The following is a 25,819-nucleotide window of genomic DNA, read 5'->3' as shown; positions in this document are numbered from 1 at the left end:
TTGGCACTTAAATCTTTTGTTATTAGTATACCAAGGTCTTTAACCGAGTGGGGATTATCTGTGATAATTTGATTATTCAGTTCGTATTTGGAGTTCAGATTCTTCTTCCCAATGTGTAGGACAGAGCATTTGCTAATTGGGATTTGGAGTTGCCATGTGTTAGACCACTCAGAAACAGCGCAAGGTCTTTTTGGAGAGTAGTGGTGTTATCGGTGGTGTTGAAGAGTTTTACATCATCAGCGAAGAGGACACAGTTGCTTCTGATGTAATCGCAAAGGTCATTGATGTAGAGAATGAAGAGCATTGGTCCCAGTACACTACCTTGGGGAACACCGCTTTTAACTGGGACGGGGGTGGATATGGTGCTTCCTATTTTGACCACTTGTTGTCTGTTTGACAGGAATGCTGTAATCCAGCTGTGGAGGGATCCTGAGATGCCATAGGATTTGAGTTTTAGGAGTAGTTTGTCGTGGACCACTGAATCAAAGGCTTTGCAGAAGTCAATATAAATTGCATCTATAGATTTCCCTTGATCTAGATGAGTTGTCCATATATTTTTGCAGTGGAGGAGCTGCAGGTGCAGGATAGTTTTTTTCTGAAACCAAATTGTTTGTTAGAGAGCAAATTATTAGTTTCTAAATGGAGAGTAATTGATTTGTTTATAATTGATTCCATGACTTTGCATGGGACGCAGCATAGTGAAATTGGTCTGTAGTTATCTACAAGAGAGGGGTCTCCTTTTTTGAAGATGGGGATGACCATTGCTTTTGACCATAGCTTAGGAAGTGTGCTGGTTCTGAAGGATTTTTCAAAAATTATGCTTAGTGGTTCAGCTATGGCAGAAGAGAGCTTTTTTAGGAAGTATGCACATAGACCATCTGGTCCGACTGATAGAGAAGGTTTAAGGTCACATAATGCTTTTTCAACTTGGTCTTCAGTGAAGTCTACTTGGGTTAAGTCGTTGAGGGAGTTTGAGGTGCGATTGATGAAATTGGGGGATGAGCCATTGCTGTTAATAAAGACAGAGCCAAAGAAAGAGTTGAAGAGGTTGGCTTTGGATGAATCATCATGGTATTCTTTGTTGTTGGGTCCTTTGAGAGGTGGGATTGGTCTAGAGCAGCGTTTCCCAACCGGTGTGCACCTAGGGAAGCTCCAGCTGGGCGGGGCGCTGCTGGTGCCGACTTGGAGCTCCCGCTCGCAGCTGTCCCCCGGCTCCTGCTTGATGCTGCGGTTTTCGGTGCTCTCCTGCTGGGCCCCAAAGAAGGAAGGCAGGAAGAAGGAGAGCTTCATTCTTCGTGCCTTTTTCCCGCCTTCCTTCTTTGGGGCCCAGCAGGAGAGCGCCAGAAACCATGGCATCAGGCAGGAGTCAGGGGACAGCTGCGAGTGGGAGCCCCAGGACGGAGGCACTGGCAGCGCCCTGCCCAGCTGGAGCTTCCCTGGCGTCGGCGGCAAGTGTCCTTTGTGGCCCGGCGGGAGGGCACTGGCGGTGGGAGCAGGGGGGAGGGGTGGTGGCTGCAGCGGCCGCAGGCAGTCGCAGGGAGATGGCGGCAGCGAGAGGGAGCTCCAGGCGGTGGCGAGAGGGAGCTCTCTCTCTCTCTCTCTCTCAGTTGACTGCAAGCGGGAGCCCTGACGGTGGCAGTTGGATGTGCTGCTGGACGTCGTACATGCTGGCACTGCGGGCCTGGCATATACAGTGTCCAGCAGCACGTCCAGCTGCTGCCATCAGGGCTCCCGCTTGCAGTCAGCTGAGAGAGAGAGAGAAAGAAAGAGAGACATATAACAGAGGCAGAGAGAGAGAGAAAGAGAGACATAGCAAGAGAGGCAGAGAAAGAGAGACAGAGCGAGAAAGAGAGACAGCAAGAAAGGCAGAGAAAGAGAAAAAGAAAGAGAGACATAGCAAGATAAAAAGAGACTTAGAAAGAGAGGCAGAGAGAGAGAGAGAAAGAGAAAGAAAGAGAGACATAGCAAGAGAGACAGAGAGAGAGAAAGAGAGAAAGAGAGATAGCAAGAGAGGCAAAGAGAAAGAAAGAGACATATAGCAAGAGACAGTGAAAGAGAGAGAGAGAGCAAGAAAGAGATAGCAAGAGAGAGAGAGAGAGTAAGGGAGAAAGAAAGACATAGAGGAAGGGAAGGAGGGAGAGAGAAAGAGAGCAAAAAAGAGAGGAAGAAAGAAAGAAAGAGGGATGGAGAGAGAGAAAGAAGGGAAGGAAGGAAAAGAGAGAAAGAGGGAGAAATAGAGCAAAAGGGAGGAAGAGAGAGGGTTTTTTTGTCCAAACTTTTCTTTAGCCCCCCCCCCTGCCCCCCCTTTCAATGTTCCCCAGGATTTTGAAAATATGAATAATGTGCCGCGGCTCAAAAAAGGTTGGGAAACACTGGTCTAGAGTCTTTGAGCTTATTGTTGACAAAGTTGTAGAAAGCTCTATTAGATTTGGTGTGTAGGAGGTTTTCCTCTTGTTTGCTGTAGTAGTTAAGGCATTCTGCTTTTATTTGATTGCAAATGCTTTTATATCGGCTTTTGAAGTTGGAAACTTGTCCTTTTTTGTTTTTCCTACAGAGAGATTTTTTTCTTGTTTGTAATTTTCTTATTGAGATGGGGAGGTTATTTTTTTTGTTTATGGTACATGTTAGAAGTACCTGAAGTGTGATGATAATTTTCATTTCGAGTAGGAATGTGTTGTAGAGGTCATCAGTAGTATAGCATTCAGAGAATAGAGTTTTCCAGTTTAATGTTGAGAGGTGGGCTTCAATGAGTTCGTAGTTCGCTTTTTTGAAATTGACTTGGTGTTGTATTATTTTGGTGGCTCATAGTGTGGCTTAAGTTGAGACTGAAGTTTATCATGCTGTGGTCACTGTTGGAATAAGTTCTGTTATTTGTAAGCCATATATTGTACTTTTGCTGTTACAGAAGATGAGATCCAGACAGTTATCAAGTCTGGTATTTTTAGTTACTAGTTGGTTGAGTCCCAGGTAGGTGACGGTATTATATATAGTAGAATGGATGGGTTCCGTGCTGCATTCATTTAAGGACCAGTTGATGTGTGGTAGGTTGAGGTCTCCGAGGAAGATAATGGGGTATGGGCAGTTGGTTGCCCACGTTAGTAATGTGGATAATTTGTTAGCATGTTCGATGTCGTAGTCCGGGGCTCTCTAGCAGAGTAAGAAGCGAATTGTGGTATTTAGGGATAAATCACAGACAATAGTTTCAGGTACCAATAAATCCTGTGCAACTTTGAGGAATTTTAGGTTCAGAGATTTTTTGTAAAATATAGCTACTCCGCCTCCTCTGCGGGATTCACGATCTGAGCGGAAAACATGGTAGTTTTTTGATGTGATAATGGAGTCTGGGTATGAAGCATTTAGCCATGTTTCGCATATAAAAATTATATCAAAATTGGAGGTGTCAAGTAGAAGGAGGAATTCAGATATCTTGTTGACTAAACTTCTAGCATTTAATAGTTTACATTTGAAATCGGTCTTGTGTTGGCGATTGGTTTTGGGGTGGTTAGAGGAAGTAAGGGGCATGCTTTCCTATTCTTGGTTTGAGGTGGTAGGGTTGTCCATTTGTTGTTGTAGGATGGTGGTCTGGCAGGTGTCAGTTTGATGTTGTGAGATGGTAGATTGAAAGTTAGACCGGAAGATGTGGGGAGAATTATGGGTTTTGGGTTTGATGCTTTCTGTGCAGTAATCTATGTAAAGGTTTGTTTCACCAAGTTCATAGCGTCTCTTGAGTTCTGCCCGTAGTTCGCGAGAGCGAATACGTTGGAGGAGAGAAAGATCTGGTCTGGATCTGAGTTTGTTGAAGGACTTGTTATTTCTGGCAATGTGGTTAATGGTCTTTATGAATTGCTGTTTTATTTGTACAGTTTTGCATACTACTTTGCAGAAGCGGGGAGCTATTGAGCCATCGTTATACTTGTGCTCAGATCCAATTCTGGTAACTTCCAAAATGTCTTCTTGGGCAAATGTTTGTGCATGTGAGTGATGTTGGTGGATGAAATTTCTTATTCTTGTTATATCTGATTCATGACTTTCATCAAGACCAAAGAGGATAGCATTCTGGCGTTTTTGTTCATGTTCCATGGCATCCTTGACTAGGGTACAGATATCAGTGGTAGAATTAGTGGGTTTTTGGAGTATTGGAAGTGGTTGAGGTTGAGGTTGGGGTGGTAGAGTGGTGAGTGGTATTTTGTCGGGTGGGTTCAGTGTTTGGATATTTTTCTCCATGGATCAGAGTCTTGATTCAATACTTTCTGTGAATTCTTTTTGTATTTTGACAAGTCTTGGTTCAATTCTTTCTATTAATATTTGTTGGGTTTTGATGGCTTCTTTTAAGGTATTAATCTCATCAGACAAGCTGCTAAGTATATTTAGCTTGGGGGTGCAGGATGAGCACATATAAAGAAATGAAGAGTTTGCTTTTAGGAAGGTGTCAATATGTTTAGAAATTTTGAAGCAGCTTTTGTGAGCAGACTGATTGCAAGTCTGGCATTTTATGAAACCATCATGATCATTGATAATGTCATTGCATTTAAAGCATTGATAGCTGTGATTATCAATTGTTGCTTGTTGTTCTTTTTGTTCTTGTTGTTGTATATTTTTTTTGATTGGCATTTCTGCTTTGATTTGAGCTGTTCTGTGCCAGCGTCTGTCTACCAGGGTGTGTGTGTGTGTGTGGGGGGGGTGTTAGTGCTTCAGGAAAATCTTTCAGTTACCCTGCCTGAGTTTCTGGCTTCCTGGTCAGTGGGCCTATTTATGACTTTATAGCGTGTTGAGGGAGAGCCAATTAGGAGTTTGTAACTTTAAGAGAGAGGCAAATAGTTGAAACAGGCAAGAACAATGGCTTTCAAATGCCTAGTAAACCCCCCTCTTCCTTCACAGCCAGCACCTAGTAGTTTAAGCTTGCCTTATTAGGCCAAATGGTGTTTGAGGAGGTGATTTAGAAGATTTTTCAGTCTCCCTTTGAATGGAGCGTTTACAGGTCCTTTTGTTGTTAACAGGACTCCTAGCGCTTGTTCAAACTAAGGGTTTCTCTCTTGGTTATTCTCTTGGCTTGCAAGCTTCAGATGGCTCCAAGCCTTGGTTGATAGCTTGGCTGATGGCAGGGTAAGCTGTGTTCTGCAGGGGGTTCGGGCAATGGCAAAAAGTTTGATGGTGCTAGGGTGCTGGAGGTCCTGGGGTGTGCTGGGCAGATTGAGGCTTTGTGGTGTTCAATGGGCAGTAGGGATCAATCACTTACGGTTTGATGTTTTGCCTTTGTCTTGCCTTGTTTCCTCGTGGATGTCTTGCCTTTGTCTTGCCTCGTTTCCTCGTGGAACTTTTCTCTTCTCTTCTCTTCTCTTCTCTTCTCTTCTCTGCTCTGTTCTGCTCTGCTCTGCTCTTCCAGAAATGTTGATCAAAAATGTTTTTAAAATATTTATATTCAATAAATTTATATTCAACTGCAGCATCACGAAGCTTAGTACCGGGAATAATACATGCATTGATGGGAATAAGGAGATCGCTAACTATTTCAACAGCTACTTCTGTTCAGTTTTCTCAAAAGACACCTTACAAAATAATACTATAGAGGGATATAGCATTGCTTCCAGCTGTACGGATTCGGCTCCAGTGATCTTAGAAGCCGATGACTTAGAAGAACTTGAACGATTAAAGATAAATAAGGCAATGGGTCCAGATGGCATCCACCCCAGAGTTCTTAAAGAACTCAGATCTGTCATTGCTACCCCCCTGACTGATTTGTTTAACCAATCCCTATTAACAGGAGATGTTCCTGAGGATTGGAGAATGGCCAGTGTTGTGCCTATCCACAAGAAGGGCAGTAGAGAAGAAGCTGGTAACTACAGGCCAGTTAGCTTGACATCAGTTATAGTTAAAATGATGGAGACTCTACTCAAAAAGAGGATAAATCAGCACCTAAAAAACAATAACTTATTGGACCCAAATCAGCATGGCTTTACTGAAGGCAAATCATGTCAGACTAATCTCATTGATTTCTTTGACTATGTCACAAAGGTGTTGGATCAAGGTGGTGCCGTGGATATTGCCTATCTGGACTTCAGCAAAGCCTTTGATACAGTTCCACATAAAGAGCTGATAGATAAATTAGTGAAGATTGGACTTAATCCCTGGATAGTTCAGTGGATTTCAAGCTGGCTGAAGCATAGACATCAGAGAGTTATTGTTAATGGCGAGTATTCTGAGCAGAGACAGGTTACAAGCGGTGTGCCACAAGGGTCTGTTCTGGGTCCTATTCTTTTTAATATGTTTGTGAGTGACATAGGGGAAGGTTTGGTAGGGAAGATTTGCCTATTTGCCGATGACTCTAAAGTGTGCAATAGGGTTGATATTCATGGAGGGGTCTGTAATATGGTAAATGATTTAGCTTTACTAGATAAATGGTCAAAGCAATGGAAACTGCAGTTTAATGTTTCCAAATGTAAAATAATGCGCTTGGGGAAAAGGAATCCTCAATCTGAGTATTGCATTGGCAGTTCTTTGTTAGCAAAAACTTCAGAAGAGAAGGATTTAGGGGTAGTGATTTCTGACAGTATCAAAATGGGTGAGCAGTGTGGTCGGGCGGTAGGAAAAGCAAGTAGGAATGCTTGGCTGCATAGCTAGAGGTATAACAAGCAGGAAGAGGGAGATTGTGATCCCCTTATATAGAGCGCTGGTGAGACCACATTTGGAGTACTGTGTTCAGTTCTGGAGACCTCACCTACAAAAAGATATTGACAAAATTGAACGGGTCCAAAGACAGGCTACAAGAATGGTGGAAGGTCTTAAGCATAAAATGTATCAGGAAAGACTTAATGAACTCAATCTGTATAGTCTGGAGGACAGAAGGAAAAGGGGGGACATGATCGAAACATTTAAATATGTTAAAGGGTTAAATAAGGTTCAGGAGGGAAGTGTTTTTAATAGGAAAGTGAACACAAGAACAAGGGGACACAATCTGAAGTTAGTTGGGGGAATGATCAAAGGCAACATGAGAAAATATTATTTTACTGAAAGAGTAGTAGATCCTTGGAACAAACTTCCAGCAGACGTGGTTGGTAAATCCACAGTAACTGAATTTAAACATGCCTGGGATAAACATATATCCATTGTAAGATAAAATACAGGAAATAGTATAAGGGCAGACTAGATGGACCATGAGGTCTTTTTCTGCTGTCAGCCTTCTATGTTTCTAAAATTACTTTTAAAAAAGAAAGAAAGAAAAGAAAGAAAAGAAAAGCAAGGAGCTGCCTCTGCTCTGCTCTCTGCTCTCTGCTCTGCTCTGCTCTCTGCTCTCTCTGTTATTGCGGTTGAAGCTGAAGTAATTGTTGACAGGCAGGATGTTGCAGCATATGATCTTGTGGGCAATACTTAGATCATGTTTAAGGCGTCGTAGTTCTAGGTTTTCTAGACCCAGGATTGTAAGTCTAGTTTCGTAGGGTATTCTGTTTTGAGTAGTGGAGTGAAGGGCTCTTCTGGTGAATTATCATTGGACATTTTCGAGGGTGTTGATGTCTGAAATTCGGTGTGGGTTCCAGAGAGATTAGCTGTATTCGAAGATGGGTCTGGTGAAAGTTTTGTAAGCTCTGGTGAGTAGTGTGAGATTGCTGGCGCAGAAGCTACGTAGGATCAGGTTGACAATTCTAGAAGCCTTTTTGGCAATATTGTTGCATTGGGTTTTGGCACTTAAGTCATTGGATACTAGTATTCCAGGTCTTTTACTGAGTGGGTGTTGTTTGTGAGATTTTGTTTATTTAGTTTTTATACGAGGTTTGGATTTTTTTTGCCGATGTGGAGAACAGACCATTTGCTACATGATATTTGAAGTTGCCAAGTGTTAGACCAATCTGAGATGAAGTCAAGGTCTTTTTGGAGAATATATGTGTTGTCTGTGGTATTGAAGAGTTTTACATCATCAGCGAAAAGAACACAGTTGCTTGTGATATGATTGCAGAGGTCGTTGATGTAGACTAGAATGAAAAGAGTAGGTCCTAGTACGCTGCCTTGGGGAATGCCACTTTTAACAGGGACGGGGTGGAAATGGTGCTTCCAATTTTGACAACTTGCTGTCTGTTTGACAGGAATGCTGTAATCCAGCTGTGGAGGAATCCTGAGATGCCATAGGTTTTAAGTTTTAGGAGTAGTTTGTCATGGACCACTGAATCAAAAGCTTTCCATTGCATCAATGGATTTTCCTTGATCTAGGTGGTTAGTCCATATGTATTTGCAGTGAAGTAGTTGTAGGTTGCAGGATAATTTCCTTCCGAATCCAAATTGTTTGTTAGAGAGTAGGTTATTAGATTCTAAGTGAAGAGTAATTGATTGATTTATAATTGATTCCATGACTTTACATGAGACGCAGCATAGTGATATTGGTCTGTAGTTATCAACAAGAGAAGGGTCTCCTTTTTTGAAGATGGGGATGACTAGTGCTTTTAACCATAGCTTGGGAAGTGTGCTGGTCCTGAAGGATTTTTGGAATATAATGCTTAGAGGTTCGGCTATAGCAGAGGAAAGCTTTTTTAGGAAGTATGCACAAAGACCGTCAGGTCCGATTGATAGGGAAGGTTTGAGGTCTCGTATTGCTTTTTCAACGCGGTCTACAGTGAAGTCGATTTGGGTTTGGTCGTTGAGTGGGTTAGAGGTGCGATTTGTGAAGATTTGTGAATATACACAATATACACAAGAGACATGTAGAGAAGATATGGCATTCCTTTTATACTTTTAGAAACATCAACTTGGTTCTCAATTCCGGTTTCCTGATTTAGATGTTCACATTCCTTGTAGTCCTGCAAAAGATCAATGCCTCCCATCAATCTTATCTCATCCTTAGGCATTCCTTTATTCTCTCCCACCCCCACCCCCTTGCTATTAGGTCCTCTGGTGCTACAGGGAATGGAACTGGGTCCCTAACAACACAGATTAAAGGTGTAAGTTAGAGCTGAGGTGTAAACTGTAACAAGGTACCCCTATATGTGTTGGCTGAGTGAACCCTGATGATGATGTATGTAGCTTCAACACAAGATAGGTGCCAGGCTCAGGATAGTATGCGGAAAATAAGAGTAAGATTGATGGGGGTTCAGATTGGTGGTAGGATGAGGAGTATATGATACCAAATACTATACAGAGACCTAATGCAACATGTGTTGCAAGAAACAAATGTTTAGTTGAAGCAAATGTTTACAGAACAGAATAACAAGATTTTACTAAGTGCATTATTACACTATATTATATTCTACTACTCTATTCTACTATTTTTTTTGTTTCCCTATTGTTATTTCCCTCCAATACTCTAGACCTCTGTCCATCAGTTTTGATTTAAGACAACTTATGAGCCATATTTGGCTTATATGGAAAAAAGAGATTCAGTATTCTTTTGACAATTTAATTAGTTTGAGCTTTTTTGCATGTTTGGAAATTATAGTTATTAAGAGAAGCTCCTCACTCTGCTGTGACAAATACAAAGTTTATCTACCTTGATACTGCAGGGCTAGTAATTGATTCCAAAATATTAATTGTGAGCAGCCTTGAAAATGGTTGATAGAAATGTAACACTGAACTGTAATTCATCTATTAATATAAAAATATGCAATGTGATTATTAAATAAAAACACATTCATCATTTGCAATTAGATTTGTCATGTTTGAGGTAGCACTGTATTTAACGTACTGTAGTTAGAGAAGTTAAATGTACTTCTTTGTGTATATTAGCTAATTTCCATTTGCTTTTTACAACTAAGAATTTTTTAAAATTTCAGCTAATGTTTTTCTAATAACAGTAGTTTATTAAATTATATCTTTAAATATACTCTCTTCCAGTTTACATAGAACAATAGAAATTCTACTGCTTTGTGTTTTCCATCTACTTCAGGGGTGTCAAACTGGCAGCCAGATGTGTCATGAGCAGGCCATGCCCACCCAGGTTCCACAAAGGGGAAAAACATCATGATACATCATATGAGGACAACATGATTCTGCAAATTTGATACCCATCTACTGAATCTCAAAATTCTTTTCTTTTTCAGGTCATTAAGCTATGGTGCTATTGGAGTAATTGTTGGACATGAATTTACCCATGGATTTGATAACAATGGTGAGTTATTTAAATTCTTAAAATTTGGTTTAAAATGATTAATTTTGGAGCCCCCTCCTAACTTCTGTAGAAATAAAAATTATGAATTTTAAATGCAAACCTCACATGTTTTCTAAAGCAATATGGAGATGAAGTGTTTCGGGTCTTTTAAGTGAAAGTAGCTAATAATGCATTAAATTCTTGTTTATATTTATGTAAATTTTATTTTTTCAATTTCTTCATTTACTATTTCTTTTAACCAATTTGTTATTTTATTCCAAAACTTTTTTGCCTGTGTGCATGTCCACCATTGGTGGTAGAATGCGCCTCTTTCTTTTTGACACTTCCAACATATTGGAGAGATTTTTGGGAACATTTTTGATAGTCTTTCTGGTGATAGGTGCCACCTGTAAAACATTTTTAATTGGTTTTCCTTGAATGCAGTCGATTTTGTCATCCGCCAATTGTTAGTCCATAATTTTTCCCATTTTTCTAGTTCAATTGTGTAGCCAAAATTCATTCCCTAGCTTATCATATTCTCTTTTACAATTTCCACTTCTGTCTCATAACGAATCAAAAATTTATATATTTTACCGATTAATTTTTCATCATTTTTTAATAGTGTCCTGTCCAATTCACCCCTCCCTATCAGAAAACCGTATTCCTTTTTGTCTTTTTGGAATGCGTCTTTTAATTGTAGATATGTCCATCAATCTAATTTCTTACCATTATATTCCAATTCTTCCTTTGTTTTTATATTCTTTTAATGTCGTTGTTTTGGCTGTAAGCCATATTCCTAAATATTTCACTTTTTTGACAACTTGCATACTGGTAATTTGTTCCAAATGTTTTATTTGTTTTTTTGTGCAATTTTTGGTGATTATTTTCGTTTTTTGTTTGTTTATTTTGAGTCCTGCTACTTCACCAAAATCTTCAATTTGTTTAATTAATTTTGGTGCGGTTGTCAATGGTTTTTCAATTATAAATACCAAATCATCTGCAAAGGCCTGGACTTTATAAATTTCTTTTCTTATTTTTAGGCATTTTATGTCTTCATTTTTTCTTATTTTGATTAGTAGTGTTTCCATATAAACAGAAGTGGAGAGAGAGGGCATCCCTGTCTCACTCCTTTCTCAATTTTAAATTTTTCCGTTTGCTCTCCATTAATTATAATTTTGGCATTTTGTTCCCAATATATTGTTTTTATTAAATTTGTAAAGTGTTGTCCAAAATTCATCATTTCTAATTGTGTTATCATAAATTTCCAATTTACATTGTCGAAAGCCTTTTGTGCATCAAGAAAAACCAATGCCATCTGTTTTCCAGGATGCTCCTCATAGTATTCTAGTACATTTGTTATTATCCTCAAATTATCTTTGATTTGCCTCTTGGGGAGAAAGCCATTTTGATCACAGTGTATTAATTGATTCAGAATGTTTTTTAACCTTGCTGCGTAAATTGTGATAAATATCTTGTAATCTGTATTTAATAGTGATATAGGTCTGTAGTTTTGAATTTTTTCTTTTTCTGTTTCTGTTTTGGGTATGAGTGATATTAATGCTTCTGTCCATGTTTGGGGTATCTTTGCATCTCAAGCTATTTGATTATAAGTATCCAATATATTATTTTCTAATATTTTTATTTCTTGTTTGTATAATTCTACTGGTATACCGTCTGTGCCTGTTGCTTTGTTGTTTTTTTGTTGTTTTATCGCTGCCTGAAGTTCAACTAAGGTAATTGGTCTATTTAATTCTTGTTGTTGCTCTTCTGTTAATACTTCCATATTTGTTAGTTTAATATACTTTTCTATTTCTTCTTTTTACTTCTTGCTGTGTATATAATTTCTTATAATATTGTACTGCTGTTCTTTTATTTTCTTCCTTCTCATATTTTATATTACCTTGTTCATCTTCTAATCTATCTATGATTTTTTTCCCTTTTTGTTTTCTTAGTTTATGTGCTAGCCACCTTCCTGTTTTATTTGCTTGGTCAGAATATACCTGTTTTGCAGTTCTAATTTTTTCTTCTACTTCTTCCTGATGTAACAAATTGATTGCATGTCTAATTTGATCTTTTTTCTCCTTAATTTTTTTTACTTTTTGGATTTAATTGTAGCTCTGTTTCTATTTGTTTTAATTCTTGTTCTAATTTTTCCTGTTTAATCTTTTTTTGTTTATGTTTCATTGCCATATATGATGTTGTTAATCCTCTAATGTAAGCTTTTGTCATGTCCCAAAGTGTTTGTGGTGCAATTTCGTCTGTTTTATTTATGTCAAAAAATATTTGTAATTCTTTCTCTAGCATTTCAGTATACTGCTTTTCCTTTATTATTTTTCTATCCATAATCCATTTTATTTGTTTTTTGTTATTTCCCTTTCTCCAAATTAATGATATTGGGTTGTGGTCTGCCCAAGTGTTTGCTTCTATTTCAATTTTTACAATTTCATTATTTATCTGCGGTGTTGCCCAAACCATGTGGATTTGAATACTATGTATATTGTTTGTGTTTATCGTGTTTTTCTCTCCAAGAGTCTTTCAAGTTTAGCTCTTTAACTATATCCCAAAAGGTTTTAGGGAGGTTTTTCATTTTTTTAATATTTCTGTTTCCTTTATAATCTAATTTCTTATCTGCTACCGCATTGAAATCTCCTAGTAGAATTATGTTTTCTAAATCTAATTCAATGATTTTTTCATGTAGTTTTTTATAGAATTCTAATTGATTCTCATTTGGTGTATATATTACTATTAATGTTAGCAATTTCTGATTCTTTTCTAATTCTATTATTAAAATTCTACCTTCCTTATCCTTGTATATTTCTTTTGCATTAATTGTTTCTTTCACATATATTGCCACCCCCGTTTTTTTCCTACTAAAGATGTATAAAGAATTCCTAGTTTCTTATTTACTAATAGGTCTACATTTCATTTACTTATATGTAATTCTTGCAAAGCAACCACGTCCATTTTTAATTTTTTTAATTTTGTGAATATCAATCTTCTTTTATTAGGATTATTAAGTCCATTTACATTAATAGATGTTATTCTTGTGTCTTCTGACATTGACTATGTGTAGTATTTCCGATTCCTTGTTTCTTTTAAGTTTCTCTCCTGTTGTGCCTCCTTTTGTTCCTGTCTTCCACCCTTAGTTTCTCTCTTTCTTCCCTCAGTTCCTCTTCCTCCCGACTTGCTGTCTCTAATTCCTCTCTACTTCCCCTACTTTCCTTACTAACTTGTTCCTCATATAGTAAATCATTTTCTTCACAGAATTGTCTTGCTTCCTCCAGTGTATTTATTCTGACTCATCATCCCTTCTGGTAGCAGCCATCTAAACATTACATTCCTTTGAATCAATTTTCTTGCCAGGAATTGATATTGTTTTCTAATTTCATGAATCTTACGTGGCACTTGTTTAAGAATTATTATTTCTTTACCTCTGTATGATATTGATTGGCTGCGTCACCATTTATATATTTCATCTCTCACCATCCGTCTAGTACATTTAATATGTACTTCGCGCAGCAGATGATGCCTTCTTGCATAATTAGTATGTACCCGGTATAGTTCATCTATATCCCGCGCCATCTCTTGTTGGTCTTTATTTAAAATTTTTGCTAAGATTTCTATCATTTTCTCACCCAAATTCTCATCTCGCTCTTCAATTATATTTTGAAATCTTAAACTATATGAGGAAAGATCTAATTCCAATTGTGAAATAGATTGGTCCATATTCTTGATTGTCAACCATTTTTCTCTTCTAGCCTCTCTACCTTCTTTTCTACCTTCTTTACCTTCTCTTCTATTATCTTTATTTTTTGTATATTTTCTTTTAATGTTTGTTGCATATCTACAATCCTTTCATCCATCCCCTTGATCTTGTCTTTTACTTCTCCCATCTCTGTCTTTAATTCTTCGTGTTGTTTTTTAGCTTCTTCTCTGTTACCTTCCAAAGCTTTTGTCATTGTATCTTGTAATTGTAGTATCATATCTTGTATTGATTGTAGACTAGTTGTCGAACCAGACTTGTCTTTTGTTAACATAGTATCTAATGTCTTTTGGTGTATTGGTGAGTCTATATTTTGCTTTTTGGTGGTCTTCATTGTTGTAGTTATAATAGTCATGTTGAACAAAATTCTTAAATTTTTCCACAATAACCTACACTTGTAATCGAGAAAAGAAAAAAAAATCTTACTTATAGTAATTTTATACAGCTTCTCAAATATTTGCAAAATAGAAAAGTAAGTAAGACAGGAGAACAGATGCAAAAAGATGGTAAGAAGGGTAATGACTACAATAATACAATATTAAATTTATCAATTTCAGTAGATAAGAGAATATTTAATACATTCCCTATACTTAATCTGTAATTAATTAATTAATATTACTAAGTACTATAAACACTCTTATACAATAATCAATCTTAACTTATTTCACTATTTTCTTGTTAACTTATTCAAACTATTAATTCCTTTAAACTAATATAATTTTTTAATAAAGTATCTTTATTGTTTTCCAGAAATAAAAAAGAAGAAAAGAAAAAAGAAAGAAAAAAAGTAAAAGAATAAGAAGTAAAAGCAGTATTTCTCACATGTTTTGTTCTAGTTTAGGAAGTATGACTTTTATTACTCTTTTTCTTCCCAATGTATCTCTTTCTATATCAATTAGTAAAATTTATTTATGATAATTAAATGTAAATATACAAAATATAAAGAAATGTATCAGTAAACTAATATAAATTTTTACTTAATATAATGAATATATTTATCAGAAATAAAGACAATTCACAATCAACTTCAAAACTAAATTAATCTAAATAAGGAACTCTAATAAATTATAATACAAGCCGGGAGGAAAGAGAAGTTATTTAATTACTATTCATATCAAAACTACAAAAAGTAATAAATCAAAGAAAAAGTAGAAAAAAAGGGGGGGAGTAAGAAGAGGAAATATTAATAAATAGAAATAAAGAGTATAGAGCAGTAAAATATTTGAAAGAAAAAAATGTAAAAATTTCAAAGAATATGAATTAAAGTAAAAAGATTTTTGTATCTGTAAAAATTATTTCAAAAAATAAAAAAATGGAGAGAGCAAAAAAGAAAGAAAAAGTATTTATTAATAATAATAATGAGAAAAAAATGCAAAAAGTGAAAAAGACTAAGAAAAAACAATAAAGAGAAAACTTTTTCTTTGTTAGGTTAGTCCAGTAAAATTTCAGCAAGAATTTCCACTGAAAAATAAAAATAAAAATAAAAGAATACCGAATAATTAAGTGGAGGAAAAACAAAAATTAATTTTACTATCAGTAGGTCAGGAGATAAAGAAGTAAAAAGTAAAGGAAAAAAATGAATTTGTAGTATCTTCTTCTGTCAAAAGAAAAACAAAGGAAAAGGGTTTCTATATTTCTGTCTCTTTTCCGAAACCCAGTCTCACTTTCTTCCGCTTATACTGATAACTTTCGTTTTCTGCTCAGTCACTGTCTTGCTGTTATTATGTTGCAATGGCATCCGCAATCAACAACTTCCTAAACACTTTCCCTTTCTTCTTTTCAGCCTCCTCTTCGCACTATAAATATGCAGTCTCTTCCAAATAAAGCTACTAATTATTTTTTACTTATAGTCCATCAAGAAAAAAGAAAAATGTAGTGAAAAATTTAATTTCAATTAGCTGTCAGTTTCGCAGCGTGTGATTTTAAGTTCCACCGTCTTTCAGGGTAAAAAAAAAAAACTTGCGGTCCTTTCAATTACACTCTTCTTTTTCGTCTTTTATGTTAAAGATTTAGACAGTACCTGGGGTTGTTCGATCTTTATAGGTTCTTAGTTATTTTTGATGTATCTTGTTTTCTCTGGTCTGATTCCAATCACTCTTCCTCTTCCTGCTGTGTGGACGCTGCTGCTTCAGCCGGCTGCCGAGGCGCCGGTTCTTTTCAAGTGAAGTTTTTGGGGTATATTCCTCGCCCCCCCCCCCCCCCCGGGCAATGGTGAGATGCCCTGAGAGCTTCAGATAACCCCCTTCAACAATTCGGACCCTCCGAGCCAGATCGCACCGAAAAAAACGGTACTTCAAATGAAAAAAGTGAAAGTGTCAGCGGAGCTCAGCTTTGACACTTCCTAGCGCAGTCGCCTTGCCACCGGAAGCCATAAATTTTAAAATATATGTAAATAGTGAAATGATTTTTTTTCAAGGAAACATTTCTAGGTTAAGTTTTAAGCAAATCTGTATGTTTATTTTATTAATACTATGCTTTGTGTTTTTCATGAAAATGGAAATGCAGGTCGCAAATATGATAAGAATGGAAATTTGAATCCTTGGTGGTCATTGCAGTCAGAAGAAAAATTCAATGAAAAAACAAAATGCATGGTCAGTCAGTACAACAGCTATTACTGGAAAAAAGCAGGGTTGAATGTAAGTTCAGAAGTTTTGGCTTAAACTGATTAGAATCAATCAAACTAAATCTAGAACAATCAGCAGTAATATATCATCATAACAATTTGATGTTTGGCTTTATTGTATAGCTTGTTACATATTTTTAAAAATCTTTTTAACTAGATATATTTAGCTTTTTCAGTGATATGTGATACTAAGGGATACAGGATTTCATCTACTGACAGCTGGCTAATGTGGCTGATGGCAAATGTTTTAAAGACTTAGTTATTTTCCAAAGTTTTTCCTCGTTTTTTCCTTTAATATCAAGGCAAAGAGTCAAGGAAGAGATGAAGTGATGGGAAACCACCTATGCTTGCTTAATTATTCACTATGTATCTTTACAATTATATAGTTGTCAATAACAATGCAAATAGATATTGTTAAACCTGTATTCTTTTACAGCTTTTGATTTTCTATCTCTGTCTCGTCTGTCTATATCTAATGTCTACCTATCCCATCCATCCATCCATCCATCCATCCATCCATCCATCCATCCATCCATCCATCCATCCATCCAGTAGAATGGGGAAAAAAAAGGAATTTGAAGCAATAGGATCCACTGACTGGGTTCTTTGGTAAACTTAAGTTCTAATGCTACATAGTAGCCAAAATGGTTTGAAAGACAACTTATTTTTTCACTTTTTCAACAGCTGTAATAAAGCAGGCAATTTTATGCATGTATTAAAAATATTGTTTTCCAACATTGCCTATAGATAGTCTTTGTTTAAAGACTGCCCTGTTTAGCAACTGTTCAAAGTTATGATGACACTGAAAAAGTAACTTTACAACTGATACTTGCACTTAGGATAGTTGCAACATTCCCCTGACTGAGTTATCACTATTTGCCTGCTCCACAGCTAGCTTCTGACAAGTAGAGTTAATAAAGAAGCTGACAGTATAATCACAAGTTGCAATTACATGGTCTCACTTAACAACCACTTTTTATCAACAGAATTAGCAACCCTTGTATTCCCTCCCTCCCTCCCCCCCCATGGAAATATTGATGTGGATTGAAAAACCATGATAATTTACAGTATTCTTACTTCTAGATAAAAGGAAAAAGGACTTTGGCAGAAAACATTGCAGATAATGGAGGGTTGCGAGAGGCTTTTCGGGTAGGCAGCTCTTTTTTCCTAAGTGCAGACCAATACGTGGTTCACTCCCACACACCCCAATGTTATATTGTAGGAAAAAGGGTTGGTGAAACTTGCACTGCCTTCAATGTGCTCATTATGTCTCTCATCAGGCCTATAGGAAATGGGTCAAAGAAAAGAGACAAGGAGAGGAAGAGGCTGCCCTACCAGGCATTTACTTTACCCATAATCAGCTCTTCTTTCTGAGTTATGCTCATGTGAGTAGTACACAACATTTCAGAATCGATGCACATTTTTAGTTGTTCACTGTATGATGAGTAAACAAGTCTGCTTGATTACCAAAATAATGTCATTTTCATAAATTGTAGATTACTAACAGTGCCTTCACTTAGACACAAATTTAAAGGCCTCTCTTCAGATTCTTCTTTCTACAATACCTTAACAAAATGATGTAAAGTATATTTCAGTGCTGCTTCCAAATTGATGGTTTGTTCCTATCTGGTTTTCTAGTTGTTGAAGAGAAAGAAATTTCAAAGGCAGCCCAAGTTCCTTTTTACAGCACAATGTTGGATGGCTTTGTGCATGATTGGTCTCTGACTTACATAGATTACAGAGTGCAGACAACTATGTCTGTCATTGGTTACAAGGTGGATCATGAAAGCAGTTCAGAATTATTTAATCAATTCTTTTATCTAATTATCTAACTATATATCTTAGGTGAGATGCAATTCATTTAAACCAGAAGCTGCAAGAGAACAAATCTACACTGGAGTTCACAGCCCCTCTCAGTTCAGGTATTTTAAGTTGCTTCCTTTTTTCCCCAAACTGCCATACTCAGGAAAGTATAATAAAATTAATATAAACAACTGTTCTGATCAGTTAAGAAATGTGACAATTTATTTTAACTACTTTGTCATTTTGCAAAAACTCATACGTTAGTATATGTACGTCTCTCCCTTCATTTTATTTTCCATCAGGATATTTGTTCTTCTAGCCTCAAGAAGCTGATTAGTAGAAGGGAGATAAATTTAGGTGGGAAAAATGTTTTTCTTTTTTCCAAGTAGTAGTTTCTCTTCTCTGTAACATTTAGCTGTGTGGATTTTAATTTATTAATGTTTATTCTAGTACAGTGATACCTTGTCTTAAGAAATTAATTGGTTCCAGGACGAGGTTCGTAAGGTGAAAAGTCCGTAAGACAAAACAATGTTTCCCATAGGAATCAATGGAAAAGCGATTAATGCGTGCAAGCCCAAAATTCCCCCCTTTTGCCAGCCAAAGCACCCGTTTTTGCGCTAGTGGGATTTCCCTGAGGCTCCCCTCCATGGGAAACCCCACCTCGGGACTTCCACATTTTTGCGATGCTGCAGGGGAATCCCAGCATCGCAAAAATGGGAGCTTCGCTGGCAACGGAAGTCTGGAGGTGGGGTTTCCCAGCAAGGGAAGCCTCAGCGAAATTGCAGGATTTGCGATGCTGCGATTTCGCTGAGGCTTCCCTCACTGGGAAACCCCACCTCCGGGCTTCCGTTGCCAGCCAAAGCACCCGTTTTTGCGCTGGTGTGATTCCCCTGCTGGGATTCCCCTGCAGCATCACAAAATCTGGAGGTGGGGTTTCCCATGGACGTGAGCCTCAGGGTAATTCCACCAACCCCGAAAAACCGGGCACTTCGGCTGGCAAAGGAAGCCCAGAGGCAGGGCATCCCAGCGGTGGCAGCGGGTTCATAAGGTGAAAATAGTTTGGAAGAAGAGGCAAAAAAATCTGAAACCCCAGGTTTGTATCTCGAAAAGTTTGTATGACGAGGGGTTTGTAAGAAGAGGTATCACTGTATTCTGAATCTAAGTATAGCATTATAATCATGGATATTGGTCAATTGACCCAGGCGGGGGTTCCAACTTACTGCCGCTATCAGTGTGTCTGAGCAAGATTTGGCTTCTGTGCATGCACAGGAAGCAAATCTTGTGAGAAGATGTGTGGGTGTGTGAGATTTTAGCGAATATTTTGCTTCCCCCCATGCACAGAAACAAAAAATTGCCAAAAATTGCTGAAATCTCATGAGTTTGTGCATCTTCTCACAAGATTTTGCTTCCTCCACATGTGCAGAAGCCAAATATCACCATGACGTGCACGCCCGCATGCCAGTCACCTGGAGCTGCATGTGCAGCTCCAGGTGACTGGCATGCGGGCGTGCATGTCAGGGTGAATTTCCAGTGCAGTATGCCCCCCACCCCAGTTCTGGTAGGAACCCAATACTGAATTGACCCCACATGTCAACAAATTAAATCAGCTCTAAAAATGTAGTTAAGAGGGATTGTTTTCTCTTTTTTTGCAAATGCAGATACACAAATATTTACACAATTGAAGGAAATTCTTGCCCATCTCTATCCTAGATCCAGCAAAAGCTTGTGCATTTTAGCACGCTGTGAAATATGCTCTTGACCCAAAAGCAAAGTTTCATTGCCCAAACTGTTCCATTATTTCTGTGTGGTGAATGCTTTTACACTGATTTTTATTTGTTCTGCTGTATTTTAATGCTGTATTTTATTTTATTTTTAATGCATTGAATACTACCTGGAGACTGTAGGAAGCTTAAATAATTATGATAAAACATATTAATATATACAATTATAATTAATGATAAAGTATTTTAAATTATTATTTTTTGAAATAATCAGCTTTTCCTAGAACAGGAATTTTATTGCAATTTTTAGTGCTAATAGTATCCTATTAGTATAGTGCCTTCTCCTGCTAATATTTAAAGGAGAAATGTATTCAGCACCCAACAGATTAACAGAGTTGGAAGGAATCTTGTAGGTTATCAAGTCCATCTCCCTGCCCAAGCAGGATACCCTACACCATTTCTGACAAATGGCAGTTCAGTCTCTTCTTGAATGCTTCCAGTGATTTCGGGCTCATACTGGATCCCACCCAGCAGCTCTAAGTCCATTTGGAGCGAGCGGCATATAAATACAAACAAACAAATAAATACATAAATCTTCAAGGAATTCTCTCTAACAGAGTGTGTTCACTCTGCTTCATTGTGCCATAGAGTTTCCTGAAGATCGGTTCCAGTCCAAAAGCTCAGAAGATCAAACTACTGGTCCCAATGATCAACCCTGATTGGATCCTAGCATATGTTTTTCTACAGAAAATCAAAACGAAGGTTTAGCTGCCTTCATTACAAATATATGTATTAAGAATATGAGACACAGTATTAAACTAATTTGCAAATTTACATTTTCTTTCTCCACTTTAGAGTTATTGCTGCTATGAGTAATTTTGAGGAATTCCGAAAAGCTTTCAACTGTCCAGAAAATACTACAATGAATAGAGGTGCAGATTCCTGTCGAATTTGGTAGTGCTTCCTCGGAAATCTGGTGTAGAAATCATGCCTTCATTCCACTGCCCTATTATTGCTTCAGAATTGCATTGATCAAGTGCAGACCAATATTATTTTGCTGTGTAGCATTCCCATCCTGTGCTTGACTCAACCAGATCTGGTATTATTGAATAGTTTCTAAAAAGCACAGGATAATTCAAAACGTAGTATGTAGAAAAGAACAGACTATTTTAAAAAAAAATAATGCATTGTTTATAACCAGTACAAATGTGTACTATAGTATTCTCATTGTTGTGAGGCAAAGCAACAGCAACATTATAAAATTACAAAGGTACTTTTTTGTAGCGGTCATGCTGACATGCAGAAAAAACAATTGCTGCCAACCTGCCTTCCATTGAGGACCTGTATACTGCATGATTCAAAAAGACGGCGGGGAAAATATTTACTGACCCCTCGCATCCTGGACACAAACTGTTTCAACTCCTACCCTCAAAATGTCGCTACAGAGCACTGCACACCAAGACAACAAGAATAGTTTTTTCCTGAACGCCATCACTCTACTAAACAAATAATTCCCTCAACACTGTCAAACATTTTGCTAAATCTGCACTTCTATTTCTACTAGTTTTTCTCATCATTTCTATCATCCTTTTCCTCCCACTTAGGACTATATGACTGTAACTTGTTGCTTGTATCCTAAGATTTTTATTAATATTGATTGTTTCTTCATTGCTTCTTTGACCCCTATGACAATCATTAAGTGTTGTACCACATGATTCTTGACAAATGTATCTTTTTCTTTTATGTACGCTGAGAGCATATGCACCAAGACAAATTCCTTGTGTGTCCAATCACACTTGGCCAATAAAATTCTATTCTATTCTATTCAATATTTGAAATTACCATAGTCAAATTATATCCCAAACCATACAAACCCAGATAAAATCTTCTGATTTTCAGCAATCACATGCATATTTCACCTATCTTCTTCAGGTATTGATCAGATAGATCTTTGAGACCAGTACTTTAAGAATAAGGTTGCTTAATCTATGGTGCAATATACAAATGAAGCACATTGGGTTTAGTTTTGGCTTCAGATATGCATGTTTCTTTCCACTTACAATTGCACATGCATATCTATATGGTACACACAAACTCATAATCTATTTTTCAATTTATGTAATGATTATAAATATTTTATAATATTATAAAAAGGTAAGTTTGAAACAAATATAATCATTTAATGCCAGTTTAAGCACTTTAAGCATATATCTGTAGCATCAGAGATATTGTGGCTATTTGCCTCCACACTGGTTAAATATATACAAACTTAGGTACATCATTAAATCTTTGCTCAGTCAACTCCACATTGGCCTCATGACAGAATCTTTTGATAATATGCAAAGAGTAAATTTTCTGCATGAGTGGTTTTAATCTGTATAATATAGTGATCTAGGCCTTGTTCTGGTTTCTGGTAGAACTTTAGCTATTACAAATAACTTAAGTTTAAGTTTAAGTTTAATCAGATTTGTATGCCGCCCCTCTCCGCAGACTCGGGGCGGCTCACAGCAACAGCAACAACTTACTAAATGCAGTATTTCATAAACAAAGAAACTCCATCTTTATTTCTCTTCCCTTCCGTATTCAAAATACAGTTCATACTAGCACATTCCTCTTCCTCCCGTTATCTTTCTTAATTGCATTCCTCATACATTCCTCCCAGCCTTCTCCGTTTAACAAGATTTATGTACTCACAGCATGATTCAAAAACAGCAGAAATGACTGTAAAATAACACAGACTGCATTTGCTTGCTTGGGAGATGAATGGAAATACCTTTCATTTTAGCCCTACAACATTGAAACTCCACCCTTCTTCCCCACTGACCCCCTGACGTACCAAATACATCACTCCAGTATTTAACCCATTCCTCCCCTTAATATTTCTTCCAAACACCTGTTCCTTATGTTTTTGGACCCTTCTGAATTTAGGATTGACCCAGCGAACGTCTGATTCTTCCTCGCTAGATTGTGGACTCATAGCCACATCCTGTGGCTGGCCTCCCACCTGTTCTATTACTTGTAATCCCGGGCCCACCATTAATTCATAAACACTATCTGTATCAGAGCCCTCAATTTCTTCATCATCCTCCAACTGACCAGGAGTATGTACAACAGGCCTGACCTGTTGTACATACTCCTGGGGAAATGAAGCAGATGTTTTGTAGCATTATAAAAAATCTACTTGTTTTAAGAAGTGAATAACCTCTGCCCAGATACCACCACTTTCTTGCAAAGTAGAAAGTCGGGATCTTGGTGCTCTCTGCTTGTTTTCTTGCAGACATTTCATTACACAAACCAGGTAGCATTATCAGTACTAGTAAGAAGTGCAGTTTGCTGTCAGTTTATATTCTAGTGTCTTGCCCCATTAGTGTTGGTAAGTGATCTTAAACATTCTTTAGTTGGGCTGTTTACTGTTCGCTTCTTTGGCAATTTCTTGATTGTGCTAATATTTATTTGATTGTTGGTCTGATGTTAAAAGGAAGTCCTAAAGGGGCAACTTCTGATATGAAACATAGCATTTTGTGTCTTTCAAACTTGGGATTCCTTGGGTGTAGTGCCAGAATTGGTTCAACATTTCCAATGTTTTGCAGAAATATTGGAAGTCACAATGCCAATTGGCAGCTGCAGGTGGACTCAAGGGAGTCAATTATAATTTAATTCAAAAGTCTTGACCATATCTAGTATTTTAGGCTTAGGAATCTCTACCACAAATGAGATCAAGAACTTACAGTGACAGCATTGATTCGGAGCAGAGCATTACTTTAGCAGAGTCAGTTTAGAGCCCTAGGATCACAATATAAAAAGATCCCACAGATAGAAAGTGTTAACTATACTAATAATAGGATTCTTGCTGGTAAATATTTGCATAAAGAGTGAGATCATCTTATATCATTTTTCTGTTGTTTTTAACTGCTTAAATCGTCTAACTTTTTGAGGAAAAATATCTCCATATAATAATTGTTTGAAATAGGATAATTTAGTTAATGATCAATAAATGATCAAATCAATAATGATCAAATCACAGATGAAAATATTAAAAGTGAGTGTTTTTATACATTGCACAACATTTTCTACTGTAATCATTTTTGAGTTCACTGGCGAAATATGTGTGTGTGTGTTCTGTTGGGTCAAAACATGTGATACAAAAACATGTGATACATATATGTGTGTGTGTGTATGTATGTATGTATGTATTTATGTATCACATATTTTTGCTGAATATTTAAAATTAAGGGAGACTAACAACAGAAAAAACATATATATATAAATATATATTTTCAAATTCAGCCAAAACATGTGACATATATACCTTTTACCTTTTAAAGACTTGATTTAGAATTAGTTTTAGAATTGGCCAGATATTGCCCATATATTAGCACAGATGCTCCTTTATAGGCAACTGAATAGTGTTTTATGCTTGGATACCTTTCTTCTTGTTCACATTAAGAAAAAGAAAACAAAGAAATATACTAGAGTAGCCTTACTAATTTATTTATTAAAAATGTGTATGTGTATATAAATATATATATATTATACACATACACGTTTTTGATAAATAAATTAGTAACAAACAAATATCATCAGGAACTGAGAAACCATTATTCAGTTCTACATTAAATACTACCACCAATGTTTACCATATTTTTCGAAGTATAAGCACCTTTTTACTCCCCAAAAGAGGGTGCATCTTATACACCAAATGGGCACATCTTATACACCAAATGCTGCATCAGATATACCCGGGGGAGAGGGAAGGAGTTGGTGCAACTGTGGTAACGGCCATAATGGGTGGCAACAGACAGCTGATTGGTGGTATTACAGGAGATTGATCCAACCACCAATCAGAAAGATGAAAGGGGCCTGTAGACTGAGGAACTCTGCCACACCTTGCCATCTAAACCACACCACTGCCTGAGGAAGAGCAGCCGCTACCATCGCTTCTGCCTGAAAAACATTGCTGCTCTTCCTGCACAAAGCCTGCTCCCAGACTCTCTGAGGAGCTGCGTCCCCTGTTTCTGCCCTAGCAAGGGTAGAAAGGAAGGAGGAAGGACACACAGGTAGCAGGCGACTCCCTGTGCTGCAGCCAGATTCAGCAGCAATACAACCGCGTGCACACTCATTTGGATTACTGGTATATCGGGCATATAGGTTACTAGAAAGAAACTGTTTCCTTTGCCTGCATTCTTGCTTTTTCTCTGGTGAAGCTGCCTTTTTAGAAACATAGAAACATAGAAGACTGATGGCAAAAAAAAGACCTCATGGTCCATCTAGTCTGCCCTTATACTATTTCCTGTATTTTATCTTACAATGGATATATGTTTATCCCAGGCATGTTTAAATTCAGTTACTGTGGATTTACCAACCACGTCTGCTGGAAGTTTGTTCCAAGGATCTACTACTCTTTCAGTAAAATAATATTTTCTCACGTTGCTTTTGATCTTTTCCCCAACTAACTTCAGATTGTGTCCCCTTGTTCTTGTGTTCACTTTCCTATTAAAAACACTTCCCTCCTGAACATTATTTAACCCTTTAACACATTTAAATGTTTCGATCATGTCCCCCCTTTTCCTTCTGTCCTCCAGACTATACAGATTGAGTTCATTAAGTCTTTCCTGATACGTTTTATACTTAAGACCTTCCACCATTCTTGGAGCCCGTCTTTGGACCCGTTCAATTTTATCAATATCTTTTTGTAGGTGAGGTCTCCAGAACTGAACACAGTATTCCAAATGTGGTCTCACCAGCGCTCTATATAAGGGGATCACAATCTCCCTCTTCCTGCTTGTTATACCACTAGCTATGCAGCCAAGCATCCTACTTGCTCTTCCCACTGCCTGACCACA

The 25,819-nt window shown here is 37.2% G+C and overlaps 1 protein-coding gene across 2 annotated transcripts in view; it reads left to right on the top strand.

Moving 5' to 3' along the window:
• PHEX (phosphate regulating endopeptidase X-linked) overlaps positions 1-21,805 on the top strand; it is a 236,351-nt gene extending 214,546 nt beyond the window's left edge. For both annotated transcript variants that reach the window (XM_070750614.1, XM_070750615.1), the window contains 6 exons: positions 10,020-10,087; positions 16,335-16,465; positions 17,536-17,601; positions 17,733-17,837; positions 18,298-18,374; positions 20,832-21,805. In XM_070750614.1, the coding sequence (XP_070606715.1) occupies positions 10,020-10,087; positions 16,335-16,465; positions 17,536-17,601; positions 17,733-17,837; positions 18,298-18,374; positions 20,832-20,934 (550 nt within the window). In that variant the 3' untranslated portion in view covers positions 20,935-21,805. The remainder of the gene's footprint in view (positions 1-10,019; positions 10,088-16,334; positions 16,466-17,535; positions 17,602-17,732; positions 17,838-18,297; positions 18,375-20,831) is intronic.
• The last annotated feature ends 4,014 nt before the right edge of the window (positions 21,806-25,819 follow it).

Source organism: Erythrolamprus reginae, chromosome 4 (assembly GCF_031021105.1).
Source record: "Erythrolamprus reginae isolate rEryReg1 chromosome 4, rEryReg1.hap1, whole genome shotgun sequence".
Lineage (NCBI taxonomy): Eukaryota > Metazoa > Chordata > Lepidosauria > Squamata > Dipsadidae > Erythrolamprus > Erythrolamprus reginae.
This window is presented reverse-complemented; position numbering and strand designations above follow the sequence as displayed.